At 40.1% G+C, this 24,143-nt stretch overlaps 1 protein-coding gene across 4 annotated transcripts in view; it reads right to left on the bottom strand.

Moving 5' to 3' along the window:
* Positions 1 to 24,143, bottom strand: part of ryk (receptor like tyrosine kinase) — an 81,902-nt gene that overhangs the window by 18,714 nt on the left and 39,045 nt on the right. For all 4 annotated transcript variants that reach the window (XM_079459914.1, XM_079459913.1, XM_079459915.1 and 1 more), the window contains 5 exons: positions 19,517 to 19,603; positions 13,674 to 13,743; positions 10,249 to 10,381; positions 3,411 to 3,520; positions 2,046 to 2,205 (listed from right to left, as the gene is read on the bottom strand). In XM_079459914.1, the coding sequence (XP_079316040.1) occupies positions 2,046 to 2,205; positions 3,411 to 3,520; positions 10,249 to 10,381; positions 13,674 to 13,743; positions 19,517 to 19,603 (560 nt within the window). The remainder of the gene's footprint in view (positions 1 to 2,045; positions 2,206 to 3,410; positions 3,521 to 10,248; positions 10,382 to 13,673; positions 13,744 to 19,516; positions 19,604 to 24,143) is intronic.

The raw sequence follows: 24,143 nt of genomic DNA, 5'->3' as shown, positions 1-24,143 counted from the left end.
ACCACTCCTGGCGTCTGACAGACACCAGGACGCGCTTCTGCGCCTCCTGAACGGCACCCTTGCAAGGTGCTGCTCAAGGTATGCAGCGACCCCTGGTTTTGGGGATGATGAAGTGCGGCTGTAGAAGCCACTGGACATCTCGGCCGAGGGGACGGTTCGATTACCTTCGCCATAGGGGTGGCAGCCCCGGCCTGGAGCACGGGAACATCCCTGCCTCTGCTGAGGTAAGAGGATGCCCGAAGTCCGGCGGAGGTCTGGCGAACTGGATCGAATGCCGAGACGGACCACACTCCCAGCCACCGTGATGGTTTGAAATGCTAACCAAGCACCCAGGGACATCACAAGGGGGGGCGACGATCTGCTTCAACCCGCGGGGGTTGGTTCAATGACTAGCAGTGGTGTTGGGACGCGGCAGGGACCGCCCCAGTCCGACCATCCAGCAACCAAGGCTGGGTCGGGCCCGATGGTTCAATCTCTCTAGGTGGTCCTTCTCTCGACGTCTTCCTCCGGGGGGCCACCTGCGGGGGCACCAGAACCGGAGTCGACGGTGGAGAAGGCCGGGGCTGCTGGGGGGCAGACCACGTGCGAGACCTCGACGGCCGAAAGGCGGCCAGGTCACAGCAGGCCAGTCTGTTTCTACACTGTCAAAAGGCTGCTGGAGCAGCTCCACCCAGGGTGCATTGACATAGTCCCTAGCTGCCTCCCCGCCCCGAGGGAAGAGAGGGCGATAGAGTCAGCTAGCCGGAAGCGCGCCGAAGGGGGCGCTCCAGGTCTTACTGAACTGCTTATGCAGCTCGGTAAAACTCGGCACTTGAGCCGGGCACAGCTTGGAGTCGCGCCCGGACCCAATGTGCGAAGTACCCAGCCGCGAGCGCCAGGGCTGCGGTGCACCGCAATCCGACACTCACGGCGGTCCGAGCGAGCATGGCTGACATCTTGACGTCTGCTCTCACCTGTGCTCGACCTCCCGAGGGAGGGAGCTTCAGGGAGTCGCCAGAGTCTGATGCTAGCAGGTCGCGCTCCGATGTTGCAAGAGACACCTCATCTCCACGGCTCGTGTCCGAGCGCGTGGCTGAGGAATAAGACGGCTTTAGGACCATCTTTGGGGAACTGCTAAACAAGCGAGACGGGGCGCGAGCGGTCCGCGAGCCGGCCGGCTGACGGATTAACGCTCACGATAATCCCCACATCACCCTCACTGCTCGCCGCCGCTGACGGCAGGGCCGTAGCCGATGCGGTCACAGAACGGGAAGCAAACGAGGTGTTGGCTGGATCTTACAGAACACAGCCACCGTGACGCAACGTCTGAAAAGCCATCCGCCCGCAGTGACGCAACGTCTGAATAGCCATCCGCGCGCAGTGCGGGCAGGACGAATCCACGAGGCTGCCACAGTGGTCGGACCCCCGAACACCTGCGGCAACCATCGTGTCCGTCCCCGTCCTCGATGAGTGTACTGCACCCAAGAGATCAGCGGGCAATGCCACGCTAAGGAAATTGCTCTTTTAGAAAAATACCTCTGGAACTGCCAGGACGCCCAGGGGAATCTCCGCTGCACCGCCTCGTAGAATTCGGCAATTCGAAGAATGTCATCAGATGCGAAGGCTCCGAAGAACAAAAGGTGAATGAATAAGCACGCCGGCTCCCCTTTTATACCCGGATATCCGGGGGCGGAGCCCGGCATGCAAATTTCATTCGCCAATTTCATTGGCCTATTCAAAATAGTCAGAAGATGATAGGTTCTCAGGGGCGAACCCCATCTGTCGGTTCGACACAACGTCGAGAGACCGACAGAAAGGGAACTATAGTTTGATTCAATCAAACCAAACGAGACCGGTGTGAATACTCACTTAGCAAGTACTTTTGAAACTGAAGGTACTTGTTTTATCAGCATCATAACCACCTTTCTTAACATGGTGTTAAAGAAACTGCAAGCTGTTGGCTAGCTTAAATAAACATTAGAGATTACCAGCTGTCAGTTTGAAGCAGTACATTATGTGACATTATTATGACCAGCGTGTCGAAAAACAAGAGCCATGACTCTTACCACATCACTGGCACTAGAAAAGTCATTGTTGAGCAAACTCTCCAAAGCCATCCAACGAACGGGCCTATTCTCATTGTCCCCGAGGCAGTGGTAGTCCATGGGGAAGAGGTCGCGGGCAAGTGCGTTGTCTGTGATCTTCACCTGCATGCTGTTATCAATTCTAAAAAAAAAACAGCATGCTGTTATCAATTAAAACATACTATGTAAATATGCTTGAGGAGAAAAATGCAGCATGATAAGAGGTACTGTATTTGTAGTGTTTGGGAGTAAAACTAGTTGTTAACATGTAACGATAATTTAATTACAAAATAATTGTATAATAATACATGTAGAATTAAATTAGTTAATTATTTAAATCTTTGATTTTATATATATATATTTATATATATATATATTTATATTTATATATATATTTATATATATATTTATATTTATATATATATTTATATATTTATATATATTTATATATATATATATATATATATATATATATATATATATATATAAAAATATATATATAAAATCAAAGATTTAAATAATTAACTAATTTAATTCTACATGTATTATATATATATATACATAAGCCTGTTAAGTAAAGCGATACTATCCTTAAAGTATCTGCTTGTTAAAATGAGCATCATATACAGTATGGAAGGTCATAGACCGTTTCCGGGTCCAAACGCTCCATCAGAGGCCATAGGCAAACAACAAAAAATCTGGATATAAACTCATGGTTTGCTTTAGAAGTATTAAATAACACAATCCTAACCTTTATCTTCATAACGAAATCCCATATGTCCAGACAGCGGTTCATTTAACAATTTACAAATTTTGGTGAGACTGTATTGTACAACATGAGTTTATAAAAAGTGCTCATAAATGGCTTTTTAAATAGTACCCTAATCAAATATGAGTGGAAGCTTAGACCCACACTGCAGCTGAAGGCTATGATACATCGGAGAAAGAAATGTGTTCCACTGTTTGTAATTTAAAAATAATCTCATTCAGAAATCCAATAGGGGTGGTAATATAACAGTTTTTTCCGACCCAAAATGTTGGAAGTAACCTTTTTTTACAATCAATTTGATTAAAGCAATAAGCCCCGTAAAGTGGTGGATTACTGTGCATTGTATAAAAATGTCTTAAAATGCACTTGTAACACACTGCTTTCTGGGGCTTATTTCTTATTAAAATGGTTACTCAATGTCAGTGTTTTTACAACTGCGGAAAGCAGCAGGCCACAGATTCTGTCAACAGACACAATGTTTGGCCAATGGCTGATGTCAAAATGTCACCAACAGAGCTGTTGTGTACTAAGTTTAAGATGGTAAATGGGAAGAAAAATTGTGGTCACATGGCACTTACACACAATTTCTGGCAGCCAAGTCTTTGTGAATGACCTCTCTTCGTGCCAGGTAGCTCATCCCGCATGAAATCTGTATTGCCATGTGCACCAGGTCCTGCTGAGAGATGGCCTGTGTGGGTAACCGTCCAAAAAACAGTGGTCAGAAAGATCAATTTGAGAAATAGAGCTTTAAGCAACAATCCGGGCCTTTGCACTACTGTGCCACCACTACATGGTGGCTCTCAGAAAACAATGCACGGTGCATTTAAGTGCAAGTCTAATCCAAATCACTCAATGTATGTTGTAGATATGAGATACATCCTGCATCTCTTTGTCATATGTTGCATCTTGGCTTTGCCGGTAGTAAATTTTTATGTGGCTGTAGTATCATGGTGATGAAATTCATTACAAAAACAGTAAAAACATTTTTTGCCAATATCAGTGGTTTTTCGACTTTTTAAATATCAAATAATAATAAGAAATAATAAGAATGTACAGCTTATTGATAATTTGTCAGGTGTCATTAAATATGATAAAACACCTGTCAAAATGATTTGCTGCGTCCGGGTTACCATGTGTTATTAGTTTTGAGAGGTTGTTATCAGGTAATAACGTTATCTGGTAATAACGAACCTGCAAATGTCAGAACTGGCAAATCAGAATCTAGCATTCCAACTAGCAGTGTAATAAGCGAAAGATACCCACCTTACTTGCTGTAAAATAGTGTATTTAACATAAATAAATATTCAGTATTTCAGAAAATTTGAATATTGTGAAATGGTTAAATATTGAAGACACCTGGTGCCACACTGTAATCAGCTAATTAACTCAAAACACCTGCGAAGGCCTTTAAATGGTCTCTCAGTCTAGTGCTGTAGGCTACACAATCATGGGGAAGACTGCTGACTTGACAGTTTCCAAAAAACGACCATTGACACCTTGCACAAGGAGGGCAAGACACAAAAGGTCATTGCAAAAGAGGCTGGCGGCTCGCAGAGCTCTGTGTCCAAGCACATAAATAGAGAGGCGAAGGGAATGTAAAGATGTGGTAAAAATTAAGTGTACTAGCAATAGGGATAACCACACTCTGGAGAGGATTGTGAAACAAAACCCATTCAAATATGTGGGGGAGATTCACAAAGAGTGGACTGCAGCTGGAGTCAGTGCTTTAAGAACCACTACGCACAGACTTATGCAAGACATGGGTTTCAGCTGTCGCATTCCTTGTGTCAAGCCATTCTTGAACAACAGACAGCGTCAGAAGCGTCTCACCTGGGCTAAAGACAAAAAGGACTGGCCTGCTGTGGAGATGTCCAAAGTTATGTTCTCTGATGAAAGTACATTTTGCATTTCTTTTGGAAATCAGGGTCCCAGAGTCTGGAGGAAGAGAGGCACACAATCCACGTTGCTTGAGGTCCAGTGTAAAGTTTCCACAGTCAGTGATGGTTTGAGGTGCCATGTCATCTGCTGGTGTTGGTCCACTGTGTTTTCCGAGGTCCAAGGTCAACGCAGCCGTATACCAGGAAGTTTTAGAGCACTTCATGCTTCCTGCTGCTGACCAACAGGACTTGGCACCTGCACACAGTGCCAAACCAACCAGTACCTGGTTTAAGGACCATGGTATCCCTGTTCTTAATTGGCCAATCTATGGGGTATTGTGAAGAGGAAGATGCGATATGCCAGACCCAACAATGCAGAAGAGCTGAAGGCCAATATCATAACACCCGAGCAGTGCCACAGACTGATCGACTCCATGCCACGCCACATTGCTGCAGTAATTCAGGCAAAAGGAGCCCCAACTAAGTATTGAGTGCTGTACATGCTCATACTCTATATGTTCATACTTTCTAAGGATTTCTAAAAATAATTTCTTTGTATTACACAAAATTCCACCAGATATAGCCATCAAGCCAAATATTGAATTCATACAAAGAAATCTGAACATTTAAGTATACAAGTTTAGTCATAATAAATAAAGAGAAGTGACACAGGGAATAAGTATTGAACACATGAAGATAACAAGGTGCAAAAAGGCATATAAAGCCAGGAGATCACCTGAAATCTGTCAGTATTGAGAGAGAAACCAAGCCCCCTATCAGTAGTAATTGATATCAGCTGCTTTAGTCCTAATTGATGGCCTATAAAGGCTTCTCATTACCTAGGAGGCACACAGGAAAGACTTCATGATGGGTAAAAGCAAAGAACTCTCTGTAGATCCTCGTAATCTTATTGTTGAAACACATTTTGATGGGAATGGTTATAAGCGCATTTCCAGAATGCTGAATGTTCCTGTGAGCACTGTGGGGGCCATTATCCGGAAATGGAAAGAGCATCAGTTCACCATAAACCCGCCACGATCAGGTGCTCCACGTAAGATCCCTGTCCGAGGAGTCCAAAGAATTATCAGGAGAGTTCTCCAAGGGCCAAGAACCACTCGGGCAGAACTTCAGGAAGACCTTGCATCAGCAGGTACTGTTGTTTCAAAGAAAACTATAGGCAATGCACTGAACCACCATGGCATCCATGCACGTTCACCACGCAAGACTCCATTGCTGAACAAAAAGCATGTTGAGGCTCGGTTAAAGTTTGCGAAAGAGCATTTGGAGAAGCCTTTGGATTATTTGGATAAAAGCATCTGCCAAATGACTAAATGTAAATGTAAATGTATTGGGAGACTATAGTATGGTCAGATGAAAGCAAAATTGAACTTTTTGGCAGTCATTCTACACACCATGTTTGGAGAAGAAATGGCACTGCCCACCTCCCCAAGAACACCATAGCAACAGTTAAGTTTGGGGGTGGAAGCATCATGGTTTGGGGCTGCTTTTCAGCAAGGGGTACTGGCAGACTTACTTTCTAAGGATTTCTAAAAATAATTTATTTGTATTGGTCTTAAGTATTCTAATTTTCTGAGATACTGAATTTGGGATTTTCGTTAGTTGTCAGTTATAATCATCAAAATTTAAAGAAATAAACATTTGACATATATCATAAATCAACTTTTTGATGATATTCTAATTATATGACCAGCACCTGTACATAGTCCGATACATATGTAACAAAATATTCGTGGCTTAATATTTAAATGGTCATTTTTACTGACACATTAGTTCATCATAAATAATTACCTATCAGTGTTAGTAAAACATTAGTTCTAATACATGTTTTTCTTTTCCCGGATAGCAAGCAGTAGGATAGCTTGCATAGCTTAATAGACATTTATAAGCAGCACTCTGTGGCAAGAAATGTTTGTGTTTCGTTTCATCTTCAAATAAAAAAGTTGTTCTGTCACACTGCTATTATTAACTACATAACTACGATTAGCAGATTACTGTATTTTATTTGTTAAATTACGAGATGGACATTTTAGCGTAGCTTGCGCATCAAAGCTAACTCTTCAGCTGTCGGGAATGCAAATGGCAATACAACCCATGAAATATTGGTGCTTTAATCCGGCTATTTATTTCGATGTGGTTTTTAGAAACGCGTAAATATGATAAGTGGCATTTTTCTTCACTGGTGTTTGACGTCCCTGCAATAACACTACCATGCCTTTTCAGAATCGTGGTGTACCGCATTACCGAACACCTGCACAAGCTTAACTGCATCACCATGGCAACATAATTAAGCAACTTCCTCTTCCCCTAATATATACGCTGTTGTCTGTGCCTATTGAATCATTTTGCATGAACTAACATGAACATTTTTATTAACTGACATTACCAAAGCTGAATAAATACAGTAAACGTGTACCGTTCATTGTTAGTTCATATTAGTTGATGCATTAACTAATGTTAAAAATGAGACATCATTGTAAAGTGTTACTAAAACGTTAAATGCTCCACAAGCATTAAAGCAAATAATAACATAAATCTACAGCGGTATTTGACATTTATATAAGTATTTGAAACATCAGCATTTTTATCAGTAAGGGGATTTCTAAGTGGGCTATTGACACAAAATTCCACCAGATATAGCCATCAAGCCAAATATTGAATTCATACAAAGAAATCTGAACATTTAAGTATACAAGTTTAGTCATAATAAATAAAGAGAAATGACACAGGGAATAAGTATTGAACACATGAAGATAACAAGGTGCAAAAAGGCATATAAAGCCAGATCATCACCTGAAATCTGTCAGTATTGAGAGAGAAACCAAGCCCTCTATCAGTAGTAATTGATATCAGCTGCTTTAGTCCTAATTGATGGCCTATAAAGGCTTCTCATTACCTAGGAGGCACACAGGAAAGACTTCATGATGGGTAAAAGCAAAGAACTCTCTGTAGATCCTCGTAATCTTATTGTTGAAACGCATTTTGATGGGAATGGTTATAAGCGCATTTCCAGAATGCTGAATGTTCCTGTGAGCACTGTGGGGGCCATTATCAGGAAATGGAAAGAGCATCAGTTCACCATAAACCCGCCACGATCAGGTGCTCCACGTAAGATCCCTGTCCGAGGAGTCCAAAGAATTATCAGGAGAGTTCTCCAAGGGCCAAGAACCACTCGGGCAGAACTTCAGGAAGACCTTGCATCAGCAGGTACTGTTGTTTCAAAGAAAACTATAGGCAATGCACTGAACCACCATGGCATCCATGCACGTTCACCACGCAAGACTCCATTGCTGAACAAAAAGCATGTTGAGGCTCGGTTAAAGTTTGCGAAAGAGCATTTGGAGAAGCCTTTGGATTATTTGGATAAAAGCATCTGCCAAATGACTTAATGTAAATGTAAATGTATTGGGAGACTATAGTATGGTCAGATGAAAGCAATATTGAACTTTTTGGCAGTCATTCTACACACCATGTTTGGAGAAGAAATGGCACTGCCCACCTCCCCAAGAACACCATAGCAACAGTTAAGTTTGGGGGTGGAAGCATCATGGTTTGGGGCTGCTTTTCAGCAAGAGGTACTGGCAGACTTCATATTATTGAAGGCAGGATGAATGGAGAAATGTACCGGGACATTCTGGATAAAAATCCGCTGCCATCTACCAGAAAGCTGAAAATGAAAACAGGGTGGACATTTCAGCAAGACAATGATCCCGAACACAAGGCCAAGGACACAATAAGTGGTTTCAAAGAAAGAAAATCAAGCTGCTTGAATGGCCCAGTCAATCAGACCTAAAACTGAAGATCAAAGTTCATAAAAGAGGCCCAAGGAACCTTCAAGATTTAAAGACCATTTGCGTGGAAGAATGGGCCAGAATCACTCCTGAGCAATGCAGACGACTGGTCTCTCCATACAAGAGGCGTCTTGAAGCTGTAATCACCAACAAAGGCTTTTCTACAAAGTATTAAATAAAGTGTGTTCAATACGTATTCACATTATTTATTATGACTCAACTTGTATACTTTAAATGTTCTGATTTATTTGTATGAATTCTATATTTGTCTTGATGGCTACATTTGGTGGAAGTTTAGCCCATATAGAAATCCCCTTACTGATAAAAATGCTGATGTGTCAAATACTCATTTTTCCCGCTGTATATTACTAGTGCAGTACGTGTTAATATGTGTTTATTTGTCAATTTAAATATTGCAAACAGTCACAGCAGAAAGATAATTAGGATGAAAATATGTCTCATCTTTAGTCTTAGTATTACATCCCATTTACTGTTACTTTAAAATATCTCAACGGCAACACCGTTCAAGATAACCAAAATACATTTGCAATTTAGCATCTTCAGTATCTTGGCTATATGTTGACAAAGTTGTGGCGTTAATTCTCCACAATTCTCCAAGGAGAAGTATAACTTTATTCAGTACTCAAGTACTCAAGATTAACATGAGATATGAGGAAGCTCTGTGTTATGGCCGCTTTAAAGCTTTGCAATTCAGTTTATATACAATTTTAATTTCCCCTGTGGTCAATAATTGTATCCCTTAATACTAAGTGTTCACTACTTAGTACTTAGTTACTTATCAAATTGCACATTTAAAAGTTGTTTTAATAATTTCCCTGCCTTAAATAGCTTGAATGTAACTCTCCACCTCAGTATCATTAATTATATGCAGATAAATGAATATGTATAAATTAGCCCCGCCTCCACTCAATTGACGATGCAGTTCCAGACACTGCTAAAATAGTCGACACAACAGTGTAGCGATCGATTCAGACAAAATCTGTGCACCATCTTTGCATATTTAAGGATCAACTGCTGATCTACAGGGGTCAAATGAGTTGATGTGATTGGTTACACGTTTATTAAGTCATTAAAGGGGCAGTTCACATTACATTTTGTTAACTCTTTCCCCGCCATTGATGAGCTATCTTGTCATTTAAAAATTAACCGTTCCCTGCGAAAGACTAGATATTACGGCAATTGGTGTTTGTACTGTACAGAATCTCTGAACCTAGAATGCATATATATATTATATCTGTTTTTAATGATTGTTCTGAGTCTAATCTGTTACCTCAGCTGTTTAATCAAAGTGATGCATTTTTTAAGAAACCTACCCACATCTAAGGGGTTGTCCATAAATTAATTACAGAAAATGTACTGTGAGCCATCAAAATTTAGTGAAAATGTTAAAAACCGCATGGCGTAGGCTGGCAACATACTTTTTTAAAAGGCTGGCGGGAAAGAGTTAAACTGCCATTGGTAAATTGCAGCAATACTCAGCACTGATTTAAAATTATAATTTGCACATGGTTTTTCTTAAAGCACATTAAAAAGCCATATAAAAAACATTAAAAACATGGCTTAACTGCTTATTGTTTTAGATATTTAAACTAATTAAAATACATAAACACATGCTACATTCCATATTATGGGGTATTAAGTATTTTGAAGAATATAAATATTCTTAAAAGTTCTTAAAAGAATATAAATATATAAAAGTTCATTCTCACCTGTGGGTTGTTGGCCTCAGCAAGTTTACACTGGCGCAAAAAAAGCTTGAGATTTCCCCAGTTCATATATGGCAACAGAACCATGGGCTTCTCACCATCTTCTATACATACATGACTGATGGGTAGGAGGTTTCTGAGGTACCAAAAAGAAAATAAAAAAATGGTTAAACTGGATTTGGACCACAAATCCAAAACAATTTTTTAAATGGGGCACTCAGGTGTTTTGAAGGTGTACAGACATAAATTTTATGAACATAAAATTTACTTTGAGCAGCAGCCTTAACCGTTCTCTTAAAAAAATATTGAGAGGAAATCCTAAAACATTTGTACAAGCTCTCATTCGTCTGGAGACCATAACGCAATCACCGTCTTGGCTGCACAAAACTGTTTAACTATGAGAGAGAGCAGCAACCAAAATACTTTGGTGTGGCAAGAAAGTTTTATTTTTTCAGTTACATGGCTGAGTGAAAATTCAGTAGTGTACGTCACAAAAAAGCTGCCAAAATACATATAAAATCTTAGTGTGGCAAAATCCAAATACCATCTACATTTAAACTGACAGGTACTAAATGTGTTATATAACTACCTAAATGCATCATATTATATATACCCATGTAACCAGTGCAAGCTGTTTTGTGTAATGAATTGTAGTGGAACTAAAGACACTGAGAAACAATTACTATATAACTACATAATATGTATAAATGTACATTGAAATAATTTGTTAACAAGGAGTGACAACTGCTAAATACCTGGTTTGTATTTTATACAATATTGTATTTTGAAATTATAAACAGATCATTATTAAATAATGAAAATACAATTAACACTTGTAATCCGCACTTTGTTCACCATACAGTACTTTGGGCTGCGAGACTAAGTGGACTCAAACACACCATCCTGGGTTTTGGTGTTTTTGGTGTCAAAAAACCTGTTAAAAAGTGTTTATTTACTTTTTTAATAAAATCCGATTGTTCACAGTACAATAACTGTAATGAATATGGACAAACAATATATCAAATAAAATAACAGTCTCTGTTTCTAAAGAAAAGAAACCGTATTCTTCGATCTTTATTTTTAATCACTTTGACTAAAAAGATGAGATAATAAGCATTGTTTTGTAACTCCGCCCAGATTAGACTCCAGACGATGATTAAAAACAGTTAAATAATTACCCCCAAAAAATTCAGATATGTACTTTTTCCAAAGGTGTAACAGCGCGACCTGCTGTACAACATTACAAAGACAGATTGCCGTAATGACTCGTCTTTGGCAGGGAACCGAAGAGATAACTCGTCAATGGCGGAGAAGTTAAGAGCTACTTTAGCCTAGATATTATGTATACAATCCCTAAAGCACAGGTTTTATCAGCTAGACATTTCCAATGCACATTTGTGATCCAGTCAATGAATACCTAGCTAAAGTAATTTATTTTCACATAAACCCACCCTGCTAAGGCCATGTCAAAGACCGTAAATCAGTGAAATAAATGGTTAAAATCAAACTCTGATAATCCTCACTAATAACTAGATGGTAAACTTGGTTTTCACAGATCGGGTCACATTATGAGTGGAAGTTGTGCCTATTATTGACATTGACAATAATTATTACAAACTATTATAATAGTTTACAATGAACATTCGTGCAGTTTTACTAAGCTTCCTTGCACTTAGATTGCTGGCAATGTCTCTAGCCTGACAATTGCGTTGTACAATCTTCTAGAAAGGTTCGGCTTTAAGGCTTATTAGTGTAGTACATATTTGTATATTATGTAGGTAATGGAGCGAGGCGGGGGCTACTTTTACCAGCCATTTTTAATGTGTATATGAATTAATTAATTGTAAGATTGTAAGAACGGATGTATCCTTGGTGACGACTTAATCACTTTATATATGCTGAGAATTTTTTTTTCTCTTAGTAGTGATGGTTTTCATCAAGTGTACGTTCTGATTACGAGGTACGATTTGATGTGCAATATACTACTAAAAAGAGTATTGTTAAAATATGCAGAACAAAAAGAAGATGCATGCAGAACTTAAATTTCCAGATTTTTATTTGGCTGGGAAAGCCTGAAGTGCATGCACTACAACAAAATATCTGGGTCAAATCCATATTGATATGATTTATTTATTTATAGTTTCATTCTAAACGCCATTCCAGCATCTAAGGCTATATTCACTAGTCAATCTATGCAAAAGTCTGAAGACACTGGTAGTTTTTATTGACAAATGTAATGCTAACAATGGAAAGTGTTGGACTGCTGTTTTTTTATCACTGGATTTTGAGAGACTGTAGCGCTAAGGACGTCACACGCTAATTAGCATATTTGTGACACCATCACGTCGTGTTTGCATTTGGTCTAGTTTCGCCTCTACTCTCTGATCACATTATATTGTATTATAACACAACTGAATGCTATTTTCCCCTGTATTATCTGCTCTATTGTCAGACAGAAAACGAGTACACATTTTGTTTTATTTTAAATGCGAGTGATAGTTTCATTGTAGATTGCGTATAGCGCAGACAATGAACTGTCTATAACATATGTGACTGTTTGACAGACTGAAGTTCGTTCACTTTCTTGTGAGAGAGAAAGGTGCTGTTGAGGCACTGCACGCAACAGGAGACAGAGAGAGGCGCTGAGCGGTCCCACCTCGACAATGAATTAAGCCATTTGATTAGTAAAATAAATATGTGGATGGAATATGTATCATGAAAAACCTATTCACGCCGGTCAGTGTTGATTATAGTGTGGCTGGCCGTAACTAATTAAATCAATATGAGAAACAGTCAACAGACAATAAAAAAGTATTTTAAAAAATGCAAAAAAAAGACCCCATAGTCTAATTAATGAATGGGAAACACTACAACGGCTTTATTATTCAGTAGACGAGTATATTTTTATTAAACATATTGGGTCTTAAATTAGCAGAAGTTCACCTCCTGTCATAAAAACCCAAATTAAAGCATGTTAACATCACAAACAAGATTTATTGTTTTTAATGAAGTGACCATCCTAAAAATTTAAATTATCTCTGCATGTAGATATGCTGAACACTGTTACTGTAAATGACCGAGTCGCATCGAGGAGAACGCAGAAGACTAAGTGCAAGTAGTCCAATCAGGATTATCAGATTTTTAAGATTTCTGTTCAGACCAATGTACCATTTTACAGTGTGTAACTGATTTAAAGCTAAGAAATAAATTGATGACCAACTTACCAAGTCTCAGCAGTTTATGCAACCAGACCCCTTAGTCTACTAGTTCATAGAGAACAATAGTGAAAGTGTTGGTTTTTATTTTATAATGCAGCCGGATAAATTTACTGGCCAGATTAAGCGCTTGGATAGGTTGGATTCTGGGTTCAATTGATGACCTTTCGTTATTGACACACACAAGATTAGGATGAGATGGTTGTGACTAACCTGTGGTGAAGCCCCCGTAGTTTACAGCTTTCTGTGAGCATCATGGTCACCTGAACCTCTGAAGCATGATCTGATTTGTAAAACACATGAACAAGTGGAGAGTCAGCATCTGCTGTTGCAATCTTGGTCAACCTTAAAATCAGACAAATCTTACAGCATCATCCAACAATATCACCCGTACTACTTACAAATCATTGAGTCAAAGGTGAGTTTTCAAACCATTAGAAGAAAAGACTAATACTCATATCTCATAAAATCAAGGTGACAGTAGATCAAGTAAATACTCTTTTGGATACATTATCTATATTGCATTGTCTGGGAAGTTCTTAGTAAAAGGAGCATGCATATCCTCAATAACACTCCATTTTCCACATGAGAAATCTCATTTAAGCCTGTCTCACAAACTGCCAGGACTGAATTTGTCACACTGAACAGCTTTCAAATGAACAGCTTATTTCCTTTCTCATGGGCCGGAAGAAACCAAATGGATTGGCCAAAAAGACATTGGTACAGAGCATGGGTTGTTGAATGGCACCAGGCCTGCACTGAGAAAACAAGGTGCAAGGTCCGGGGGGGGGGGGGGGGGATCTGTGATCAGCGAGACATGACAAATTGACGTATTTGTCTTTTTTATAAACTTAAACTTGGAACTACAGGTATGCATGTTTTATAAATCTGTGACTAGTCCACTGATTCCAGGCCTGTGCTCCATGTCTGTTCCAGGACTGATAGTGGTGAGCTAAGCTGTACAGTACAAGCGTCAATAAAGGTTCTCTTGATGATGCACAAATAAATTCACTTAATTGAGCAGATGAGTGGACTGTGCGGCCAGCATATAAAAAGCATCTGCATTTCTTGCTTTAGGCCTTCGTCAGAATCAACATGCACCACCTGCTGGCGAAGCAGTCAGGCAGCAGGTAGAGATCATGCATCGGTGGATCTGCGCTCTATTGCTTCTCCTCGGATTCCCGGATGTGAAACTTTGAATTTCAAGACTAATTTGAACCACTGAATTTGTGGAACTGAATCTTCAAACCAAAATAATATGGACTGAAAATTGTTTGTCGAATATTACAGTTTTTCTCAGTCGCTTCGGTGCATTTCTCACATCACTATTTACATTTGCACAACAGTTAGTTCAACCTCCACAACATTTTCTAATTTCTTCGAACAAATTGCAATTGCTTTTGGACATGCATCTATTGCTTTCAACAACTCTCTGCTGTTTTATAACATTATCATTTGCTTATGTCATGTCAGTCAAAAGCTGAATAGTCATTCCATATATATAACGAATAGTCCTCATTTCATTGCTTGAGTCATTACATACAAAAATGTTGAACTAGTTGTCAAAATCTGTCAAGCTAATTGAACAATTTCTCTCAGGTGAATCTCAACTTTCACTGATGAGAAGAGGTGTGCGAAGCATTAGTTGCAACCAATCTCTACAATAACTGTCAGAGCTGAATCCCATAAACTCCCACTTTACAAGCATACATGAACAGGACATAGTGTGTAGCATTTCTACAATACTGTAAACAGAAATGGAAGGTCAGCCTCGTGGAAGAGGGGTGAGGGTGCGGGGAGGAAGAGACAAAACAGGGGAAGAGGAAGAAGAAGAAGAAGAGGCCAAGTACATAGGTGGATCCCTGATGAAATCAGGGCTACAATTGTGGATCATTTTGTCAATCACGGCCTCACAATGGCTGAGGCTGGTCGAAGGGTGCAGCCAAATGTTGGGAGAACCACTGTAAATTCAATTATTCAAAGATTTTGTCGGGAGAACAGGTGTGTATAAATGGACAGTAATTCAGCACTAAACAATCTGTACTGTACTACTGTCATTGTGTCATACATGAAGCTTGCAGTGGGACAAGAACTTGTCACTGTATATTTTACATTTAGAAGTACAGCTTTACTGCATCACACATTTAGTGTATTGTAGTGTTACAGTAAAGATTTGCCATATTTGCAAGACAACCTTGCAGAGGTGGAACAGGGGTCCCTTTTTACTCCACAACAAGAGGAAGCCATTTGTGCAATGGTGATTGCAAACGATGCCATAAGGTTGAGAGAGATACAAAGTGCTGTTATAGAGGATGACGACATCTTTGGGAATATTGAATCAGTTTCAGTCGCTACAATTGACAGAGTGCTCAGGAGGAATGAAATGGGCATGTGCCATTTGAACGGAACAGCGACAGAGTAAAGGAGCTCCGTCACCAGTATGTACAGGTAAAACATGTTTGTGTTCTATGCTTATTGTAATGTTCAGTGCTGTAAACAGTTTACTTTGTGTAGTGTCATGCACTACACTTACATGACAGTTCTGTGTATGTGTATTCACAGTGCATACTGTATAATATGTTGTCCAAAAAGCCTTATTTACACAGGAAAAGTTGTTCTAGTTTTTCTCACTCCCTCTTCTGTAATAAAGCATGTACAGGAGCTGGAGGCCAGGGAACCGCTGCACACATTCATATACCTTGATGAGGCGGGTTTCAATCTGGCAAAAGGTAGAAGACGTGGAAGGAATCGTATTGGACAGAGGGCAACCATTGATGTCCCAGGCCAACGAGGAGGCAAAATTACTATGTGTGCAGCCATCTCCAAAAACGGCATCCTCACCCATATCCCCTGTCTTGGTCCATACAACACACAACATCTGATGACTTTTTTAGACAATCTTTACAGGAACATAATCCCTGAGAATGAGAGGGGTCTAACTTGACCATCTGAGCAAGCATGTTGTTGTTTTGGATAATGTGCGTTTTCACCATTCAGATGTCGTCAGACAGTGGTTTGCAGCACATGATAGGATGCTGGTGGCATATCTCCCTCCCTACTCACCATTCCTAAATCCAATAGAGGAGTTTTTCTCTTTCTGGAGGTGGAAGGTATATGACCGGCATCCACATACCCAAATGGCCCTGCTAGCGGCCATGGATGCAGCATGTGATAACATCACAGCAGAGTCCTGCAGAGGGTGGATTCCCCACTCGAGGAGATACTTTCCTCGCTGCATTGCAGATGAAATTGTGTGGCCAGAGGAACGTCTGGATGTGCATGATAGTACTATGCATGTTAAGTTCCTGCAATTTTTCAGTTTACTGCAATATTGTTTACAGTTGTGAACAACTCTAACCAAAGGGAGTTTATTTTTGTTGTAAATAAGGGTGTACATTTTCTTTTTTTCACAATGCTTTGAAAAAATTTGAATTGCAAAGAGCATATGCAGTAAAAATATGAAACATACATATTCAGTGTCTTGTACTCAGTTCCATCACTTAATACAGTAATGTGTAACTTTACTGTATTTGTCAAATGGCTGTGCAAATAGTATATAGTGCTATCTTGAGCATTTTCAGGTAGTGCCACAAAGATCTGACTGATCTGAAAACACTGTCATGTTTTCATTTTGACAGTTTATTCTGTCAAAGCCATTTGCTATCTTGTTCATAAACAATACTTGCTTTTGATAGTTATCAATAGCATCAGCGTGACACTACTAGCAAGTCTTTATGCTAAACATGAGCAAGTCAAGGCCAAAAAATACCATTTATTCATGTTCATGTACTAGGCAGAAGCATAACTCACAATGACAAATTACACCTGGCATCGTACAAAGTTGCATATCGTATTGCCAAAGAAAAAGCGCCACACACAATTGCAGAGAGATTAATATTGCCTGCTACAATAGACATCGTTAATACAGTTCTGCATGAAAAGGCATCTGAAAAGCTCAAACTAATTCCTCTTAGTGACTATACAGTGTCACAACGAATTTGGGATACGGCCCAAAATTTGGAAAACCAGCTTACAGCAAGACGAAAGTCAGCAAAATATTTCACTATTCAGCTGGACGAAAGCACGGATGTTTCATCAAGTGCTATGTTACTGGTTTATGTCCGTTACATTTGGCAAGGTGAATTAATTGAAGATCTTTTGTGCTGCCTAACGTTAAATTATTTTTGAAGAGTTAAATGCTTTCCAGACTAAATGCGGACTGGATTGGGCTAACTGCAAAGGCATCACCAGCGATGGCGCAGCCAACATGACTGGCAAAAATAGCGGAGTTGTTAGAAGAATTAATGATGCAGCAGGACAGAACATTGTTTGGAATCATTGTTTGATTCATCACGAAGCTTTAGAATCAAAAGGAATCCCACCGGAACTTGAAGTAGTGATGAAAGACATTATTAAAGTTGTGAACTTTATTAAAGGCAGTGCCCTTAATAGCCGACTTTGAGGCCTTGTGTACTGAAATGGTAGCCGAGCACAAACATTTACTCTTTCATACAGATGTGAGATGGTTGTCAAAGGGAAGGGTGATTACCCGAGTGTACGAGTTGAGGGATGAAATACATGCTTGTCTTACTGAGAAGCTGTCACCTCTCGCAAACAAATTTCGTGATAAGAAATGGCTTTTAACCCTGTCTATATTTATTAACATATTTTCTGTTCTAAACGAACTGAACCTTAATTTGCAAGGACGGGAGGACAACATTTTCAGACACTGCGAACAAATTCAGGCTTTCCAAAAATCACTCGATCTCTGGCAGCTGCGACTCAAAACTGCAAACTACTTTATGTTTCCAACAAGGATGAGACACATTAAAGAAAATTATGTTTGCAAGAAATTGTTCGCTAGTCTGACACGTCTCATTCAGTCACATCTGGATGCACTGATCCAGAAGGGAGCTTCTGTTGCTACTTCCCCAAGGAGAGGTTTTGTGAATTAATAGACAAGGAGTGGGAGAAAAATCCCTTTGACTTTGAAACTCCAGAATCAATCGCTAAACTGAATTTAACCTCTGAAGAATAATCAGAAATGCTTCATCTTACTTGTGACAGCACGTTGAAGACTCGTCACAAAACAGTAAAATTGTCTTCGTTCTGGATCGGCCTTTCCACTGAGTATAGCAAGCATTTTATTGCAACTACCCTTCATAACCACCTATATGTGTGAAACTGGATTTTCAGTTTTGATCAAAATGAAGACAAGAGAGCGAAACAAACTGGATGCTTGGCCAGACATGCATGTTGCCCTTTCGTCTTGCGAACCAGCTTGGGAACAGATTGTGCAGAATAAGCAGGCCCACCCTTCTCATCAAGTAAGTTTTATAAACACGCGCACATCCTCATTATTTACCCCGTCTCGCTATGTAGGCTAATATATATGTGTAGCTATTACGTGTGGGCACATTTCTGTATACGTATATACATATAAGAAATGCGCGCACAGGTAATTATATATTATATAATGTATATGGTGGGTCGCCAAATCTTTTTTTTTTTAGGGTCGCTCTTTAAAAAGTTTGAAAACCAATGTTCTAGAGAACGCTAGAGACCATGTTAATGGGGAATCCACCATGGCACGAGCGCAAGAGGCTCTTAAAGAGAATGTGAGTTGAGACTGATTGGTTTACAGTACGTCACTCCAAAAACACATCTATTACTCATTAAGAGAATAGGGACAACCCTTATAGACTATGCACCAGCCACGCTGACCATATTTCCCGTCGTTAAACTAGCAAAAGTGGATTTGCATATGCGCCAAAAGTAAACCCTAAACTATATATTCTTTCATCATATACTCGCCCTCTTGTCATTTCAAACCTGCATGACATTCTTCCACAAAACACAAAAGATGATATTTTAAAGAATGTTGGTAAGTGAACAATGGAGGTACCATGATTAAATTATTTTGGTGAACTGTCCCGTTAACAGAAACAACATAGTTTCCTAAAAGGATATTTGATTTAAGGTATGTTGAAAATTGTATTTTTAAAGGATTAATTTGAGGATATTGTACTCAAGGGAAGAATCTAATGAGGATGTACCTTTGACTGCTTTCACAAAGACTTGTTTCTCTTTGCTCGGGTCCTTGTCATCAAGCAAGACTCCAAGGAAAATGCGGCCAAAGGTCCCTGAAAATTAAAAAAGAAAAAGACATTCAGACAAGAATGCAAAAATATGGGATCTCAGCACCTCCTATTTGCAAAAATATGCACTTTACAATTAGACCTGCATTTAAATGACAAGGATTGAAATGTTTTTTTGAGTACAGGCTTTCAAAAACAAATTCCACTTCTCATTTCAAGGGGGATGGGAAGATGTGCTATTGGCTGGCTTTTTGAAAGTGCAGAGTTTTGAATCTAAGGGATATCAGATGCAAAACAAAATGTCCCCATGTTTTACTCACCCTGAAGCAGTGGTTCTTAACCTGGGTTCGATCGAACCCCAGGGGTTCGGTGAGTAAGTCTCAGGGGTTCGGCGGAGGTCAAGACACACACCCGACTCATATGATTCGTGATGACACGCCCCGATTGGCCATCATTGGCTGCAGGTGATCACGCAACATCGCTTGGCCTATCTGTGCTGCAGGGAATTTGGTGCGCCCAGTAGTCGACTTGTGACTGTCGTGATGGTACGTCGTGTGATTTCTTTCTTAATATTTTAATCTAATTTTATTTTTCCAATTAAGAAGGGTTCGGTGAATGCGCATATGAAACTGGTGGGGTTCAGTACCTCCAACAAGGATAAGAACCACTGCCCTGAAGGCATCATGACCAAATATGATTTTCTTCTTGAAAAACAATTGTAGTCCGAGTTATAATAGCACCATAACGTTAATAAAGCCTCAGATGCACGCACAGCCGAGGGTGCAGTGTCCAGCAGATCTTCGATGGACGTATGCACTTTTTGGAGCTTAAAAAAAATTGCTTAAAAAAAGATAAAGGATACGTGGTATTATAACTCTGACTTTCTTCTTGAAGAATTATGCAGCCGTAGTCAAGATGCCTTGAGGGTGAGTTTTGTTTTACCTCTGAAAAATCCCATTAATGTCTTACCTGCAGGGTGACAAACAAGGGTAAGATGCTATAACACTGATAAGAAGTAAACTGCAAACGAAAACAAAACGTATTTGCTAAAATATGGATTTTATAACCGTATGCTCTTAATTTACGTAACATAAAATTATATCAGGTAATTTCTTCCTGCAGCGAAGGTGGGGGTTGATGGGGGTTTACCAAAGCGCAAAATATCTCTTTAAAAGTGCAGGCTTCAGATAACCGGAAAGTGTACCCTGGCAACATTCTGTACCATTCTGGCGTAATATGTAACATTCTGGCGTTCGTATATAATATGCTTTCATTAAAGAAACTGGATCAATAAGTGAAGAAAAAAACCACCATACTCTAAAATAAGATTTCAATGTTGAGGGAATGGCCGCCACACCCAGTATATTATGTTACTCAAATAATTTTACTTCACAGCCCACAAAATATTTAAAAAATTATAAAAATTATTACTACCCCAAACAGGAATTACATTTATTCATTTGTCAGGAACTGATACTCTGCATAATATACAGTATTAACTGTGTTTCTCTACTTTTATCATCTCAATCCCTCTCTAAGGACCATAGAAAACACTTTGGATGCAAGCAATGTTACCGTGCACAGCTCTGTTCAGGTTGAAGATCCCCGCAGGGAAACTTTGTGACCGTGAGACGGCGTAGTCGCAGCTCAAAACATCACTCAGACGTTCCGATTACGGTCTCTCTCGAAAAGGTTTGCCCCACTCAATGACACACTGACTGAGAAACCTTCTAAAAGTGCCCTCGTTATCTGTGATTCTATAGTTAGGAACGTTAACAGAGGTGCCAGCCACCAGAGTCAAATGTTTACCGAGAGCCAAAGCGCCTGACATAGTCACATTTAAATATGCTGGCTAAGGCTAATCGTAAATTCAGTAAAAGTGTTATTCACGTTGGCACAAATGATGTTCGACTCCGTCCATCAAAGATCACAAAGGATAATATTAAAAAGGTGTGTAAGCTCGCAAGCATGATGTCAGACACTGTAATATTCTCTGGCCCCCTCCCCACTTACAGTGGTAATGAGATACATAGCAGATTATAATCACTTAATGGCTGGTTGTCTAAGTGGTGCCTGCAGAATAATATCATTTTTATAAATAACTGGAAGAGTTTTGAGTGCAGACCTGACCTGTTGAAAACTGATGGTCTCCACCCCTCCTGGGCTGGAGCTTTTCTACTGTCTAGAAATATGGCATATAGACATGCTCTGTCTAACAGAAACATGGCTAAAGCCAGATGATTAAATTACTTTAAATGAGTCTATCCCCCAAAGATTATTATTATAAACATGAGCCTATAAACATGAGGAAGGTGTTGCTGCACTTTACAGTAACTCTTTTAGCATTTCCCAGAAGTCTAATCCTAAATAAAATGATTTTGAAGTCAAGGTACTTCATGCATCAATACCTAATACTAAGGATAAAATATCTTTAAAATGTATTGTGACTATTGTATATAGGCCTCCAGGGCACCACACAGATTTTATTAAAGAATGTGGTTCTTATCAGAACTAGTACTAAAGAGTCCTTGTTGTTTTTGACTTTAACATCCATGTAGATAATGTATAATTTAATACTGTCATACGGTTAAAACGTGTTCGACGTTAAAATCCTTCAGCAGAGCGAAGACATTTCAGATCATTATCTGGTATCATGCTTGCTTCACTGGCCTATGGCTGTAAATCAAACTCCTTGTTACCAATATGGTAGAACAATAACTTCAACTACCAAAGGTGCGTTTCTTGATAATCTGCCTGAATTGTCTCAAATCTCTAGCATTAGAAATAACATTGAAGATCTCAACTTTACCAGTGAAATATTAACTCTACCTTCTCAGAAATGCTAGACACGGTTGCTCTGCACTTAGAAGATTAAAACGACAGCCCGGCACTGTGAGTACTCTACTCTCAGCCAGTCTTGTCTCATTGTTCCAAGGTTACCAGAGCGGGCAGGACACAGTCCAAGGTTACCAGAGCGGGCAGGACGCAGTCCAAGGTTACCAGAGCGGGCAGGACGCAGTCCAAGGTTACCAGAGCGGGCAGGACGCTATTCACGCCCAGACCTGACAAAAGCTGAGATGATAGGTGACGTAATTTCCTGTTTGCTGAGAGTTTGCTGAGAGTTTACTGAGAGCGCGTGGTTTGAGCGGGAGCTCTTTCAAATCTAATAATTCTTGTTACATCTTGAAGAATTGTGTCTTAAATTGTTATTAAGAGAGAGTGAAACCTATCCTTATGTATAGCATAAACAAAAATCGTTGTTAAACGTACTGATAAAATTTTTTATTGGATCATTCTATGTTAGCCCTTAGGCTATTAGCATTACCAGCCTGCATACTGCTTAACTCGCTGTTCTCATTATTACATCACTAATGGCTAATGCTAATGCTTCAGACGTGTTTGTACCTTTGAGTGCAGATGAGGAAACACTCGCGCTTCAGTCGGAATTGGAGGCTGTGGAGAAGCAGCTCCAGGATTTACTTGAGAAGTTTTCATTGCGCTTTATAATACTTCTTCCACTTCTACTCCGCGTGCTTCTCTGCACAGAGCCCAGGCTACGAGAACACGATCAGCCTGAATGAACTTCACTCCTGCACCGGCACACCAACGGCGAAAGGCGCAAGCCAGGACCGGTGAGATGACTCAGCTGCCACCACCGGTCTTCGAGATCCCAACCAGGAACCGCTTTGCTGCCCTCTGCGAGACCGAATGCAATGCTGTGATCATCGGAGACTCGATCGTCTGGAACATACGCGCTACATCTACTAAAGGTAAGGTGCGCACTCATTGTTTTCCCGGCGCTCGTGTTCTTGATGTGTCTGCGCAGGTACCTGCGATCCTGAAGGACAACGCTAACGTCGAAGCTGTCGTGCTGCACGCGGGAGTGAACAACGTCAGGATGCGGCAGTCGGAGATCCTGAAGAGGGACTTCAGGAGTCTGATCGAGACTGTACGCAATGCATCGTCCACAGCGAGGATTATCGTATCAGGACCGCTGCCTACCTACCGACGAGGGAATGATAAGTTCAGTAGACTTTTTTCGCTTAATCAATGGTTGATGTGATGGTGTATTGAACAGAAGCTGCTCTTTGTAAATAATTTTGATCTGTTCTGGGAGCGACCTAGGCTCTTCCGCCCCGACAGCCTGCACCCCAGCACCATCGGAGCAGCTCTCCTGTCCGACAACATCTCGAAGGCGCTACGCACCTGTTGACTATGTCTCCCTTAGGTAAGTCTCCCTCAGGTAAGTCAAAACTTTAACCATAGTATGTGCGCTTCAACTGCTATAAATGTTACTGTTTCCAAATATATAGAGACTATATGTGTCCCCCGAATAATACTACAAAGTAAAAATTTTGGCAAAAGTCAGAGAAAAAATCTGATCGTGATTAAACCTGAAGACAATGTAATAAACAACCAAAACCAATTTATAAAGTTCGGCCTACTTAATATTAGATCACTAAATTCAAAGGCAGTGATTGTAAATGAAATGATCACAGACAACAGTTTTGATATACTCTGTCTTACCGAGACCTGGCTTAAACCAAATGATTATTTTGGTCTAAATGAGTGTACCCCACCAAGT

Source organism: Barbatula barbatula, assembly GCF_947034865.1.
Source record: "Barbatula barbatula genome assembly, chromosome: 7".
Taxonomy (NCBI): Eukaryota; Metazoa; Chordata; class Actinopteri; order Cypriniformes; family Nemacheilidae; genus Barbatula; species Barbatula barbatula.
Note: the sequence above shows the minus strand (reverse complement) of the source record. Positions and strands in the feature narration are given on the sequence as shown.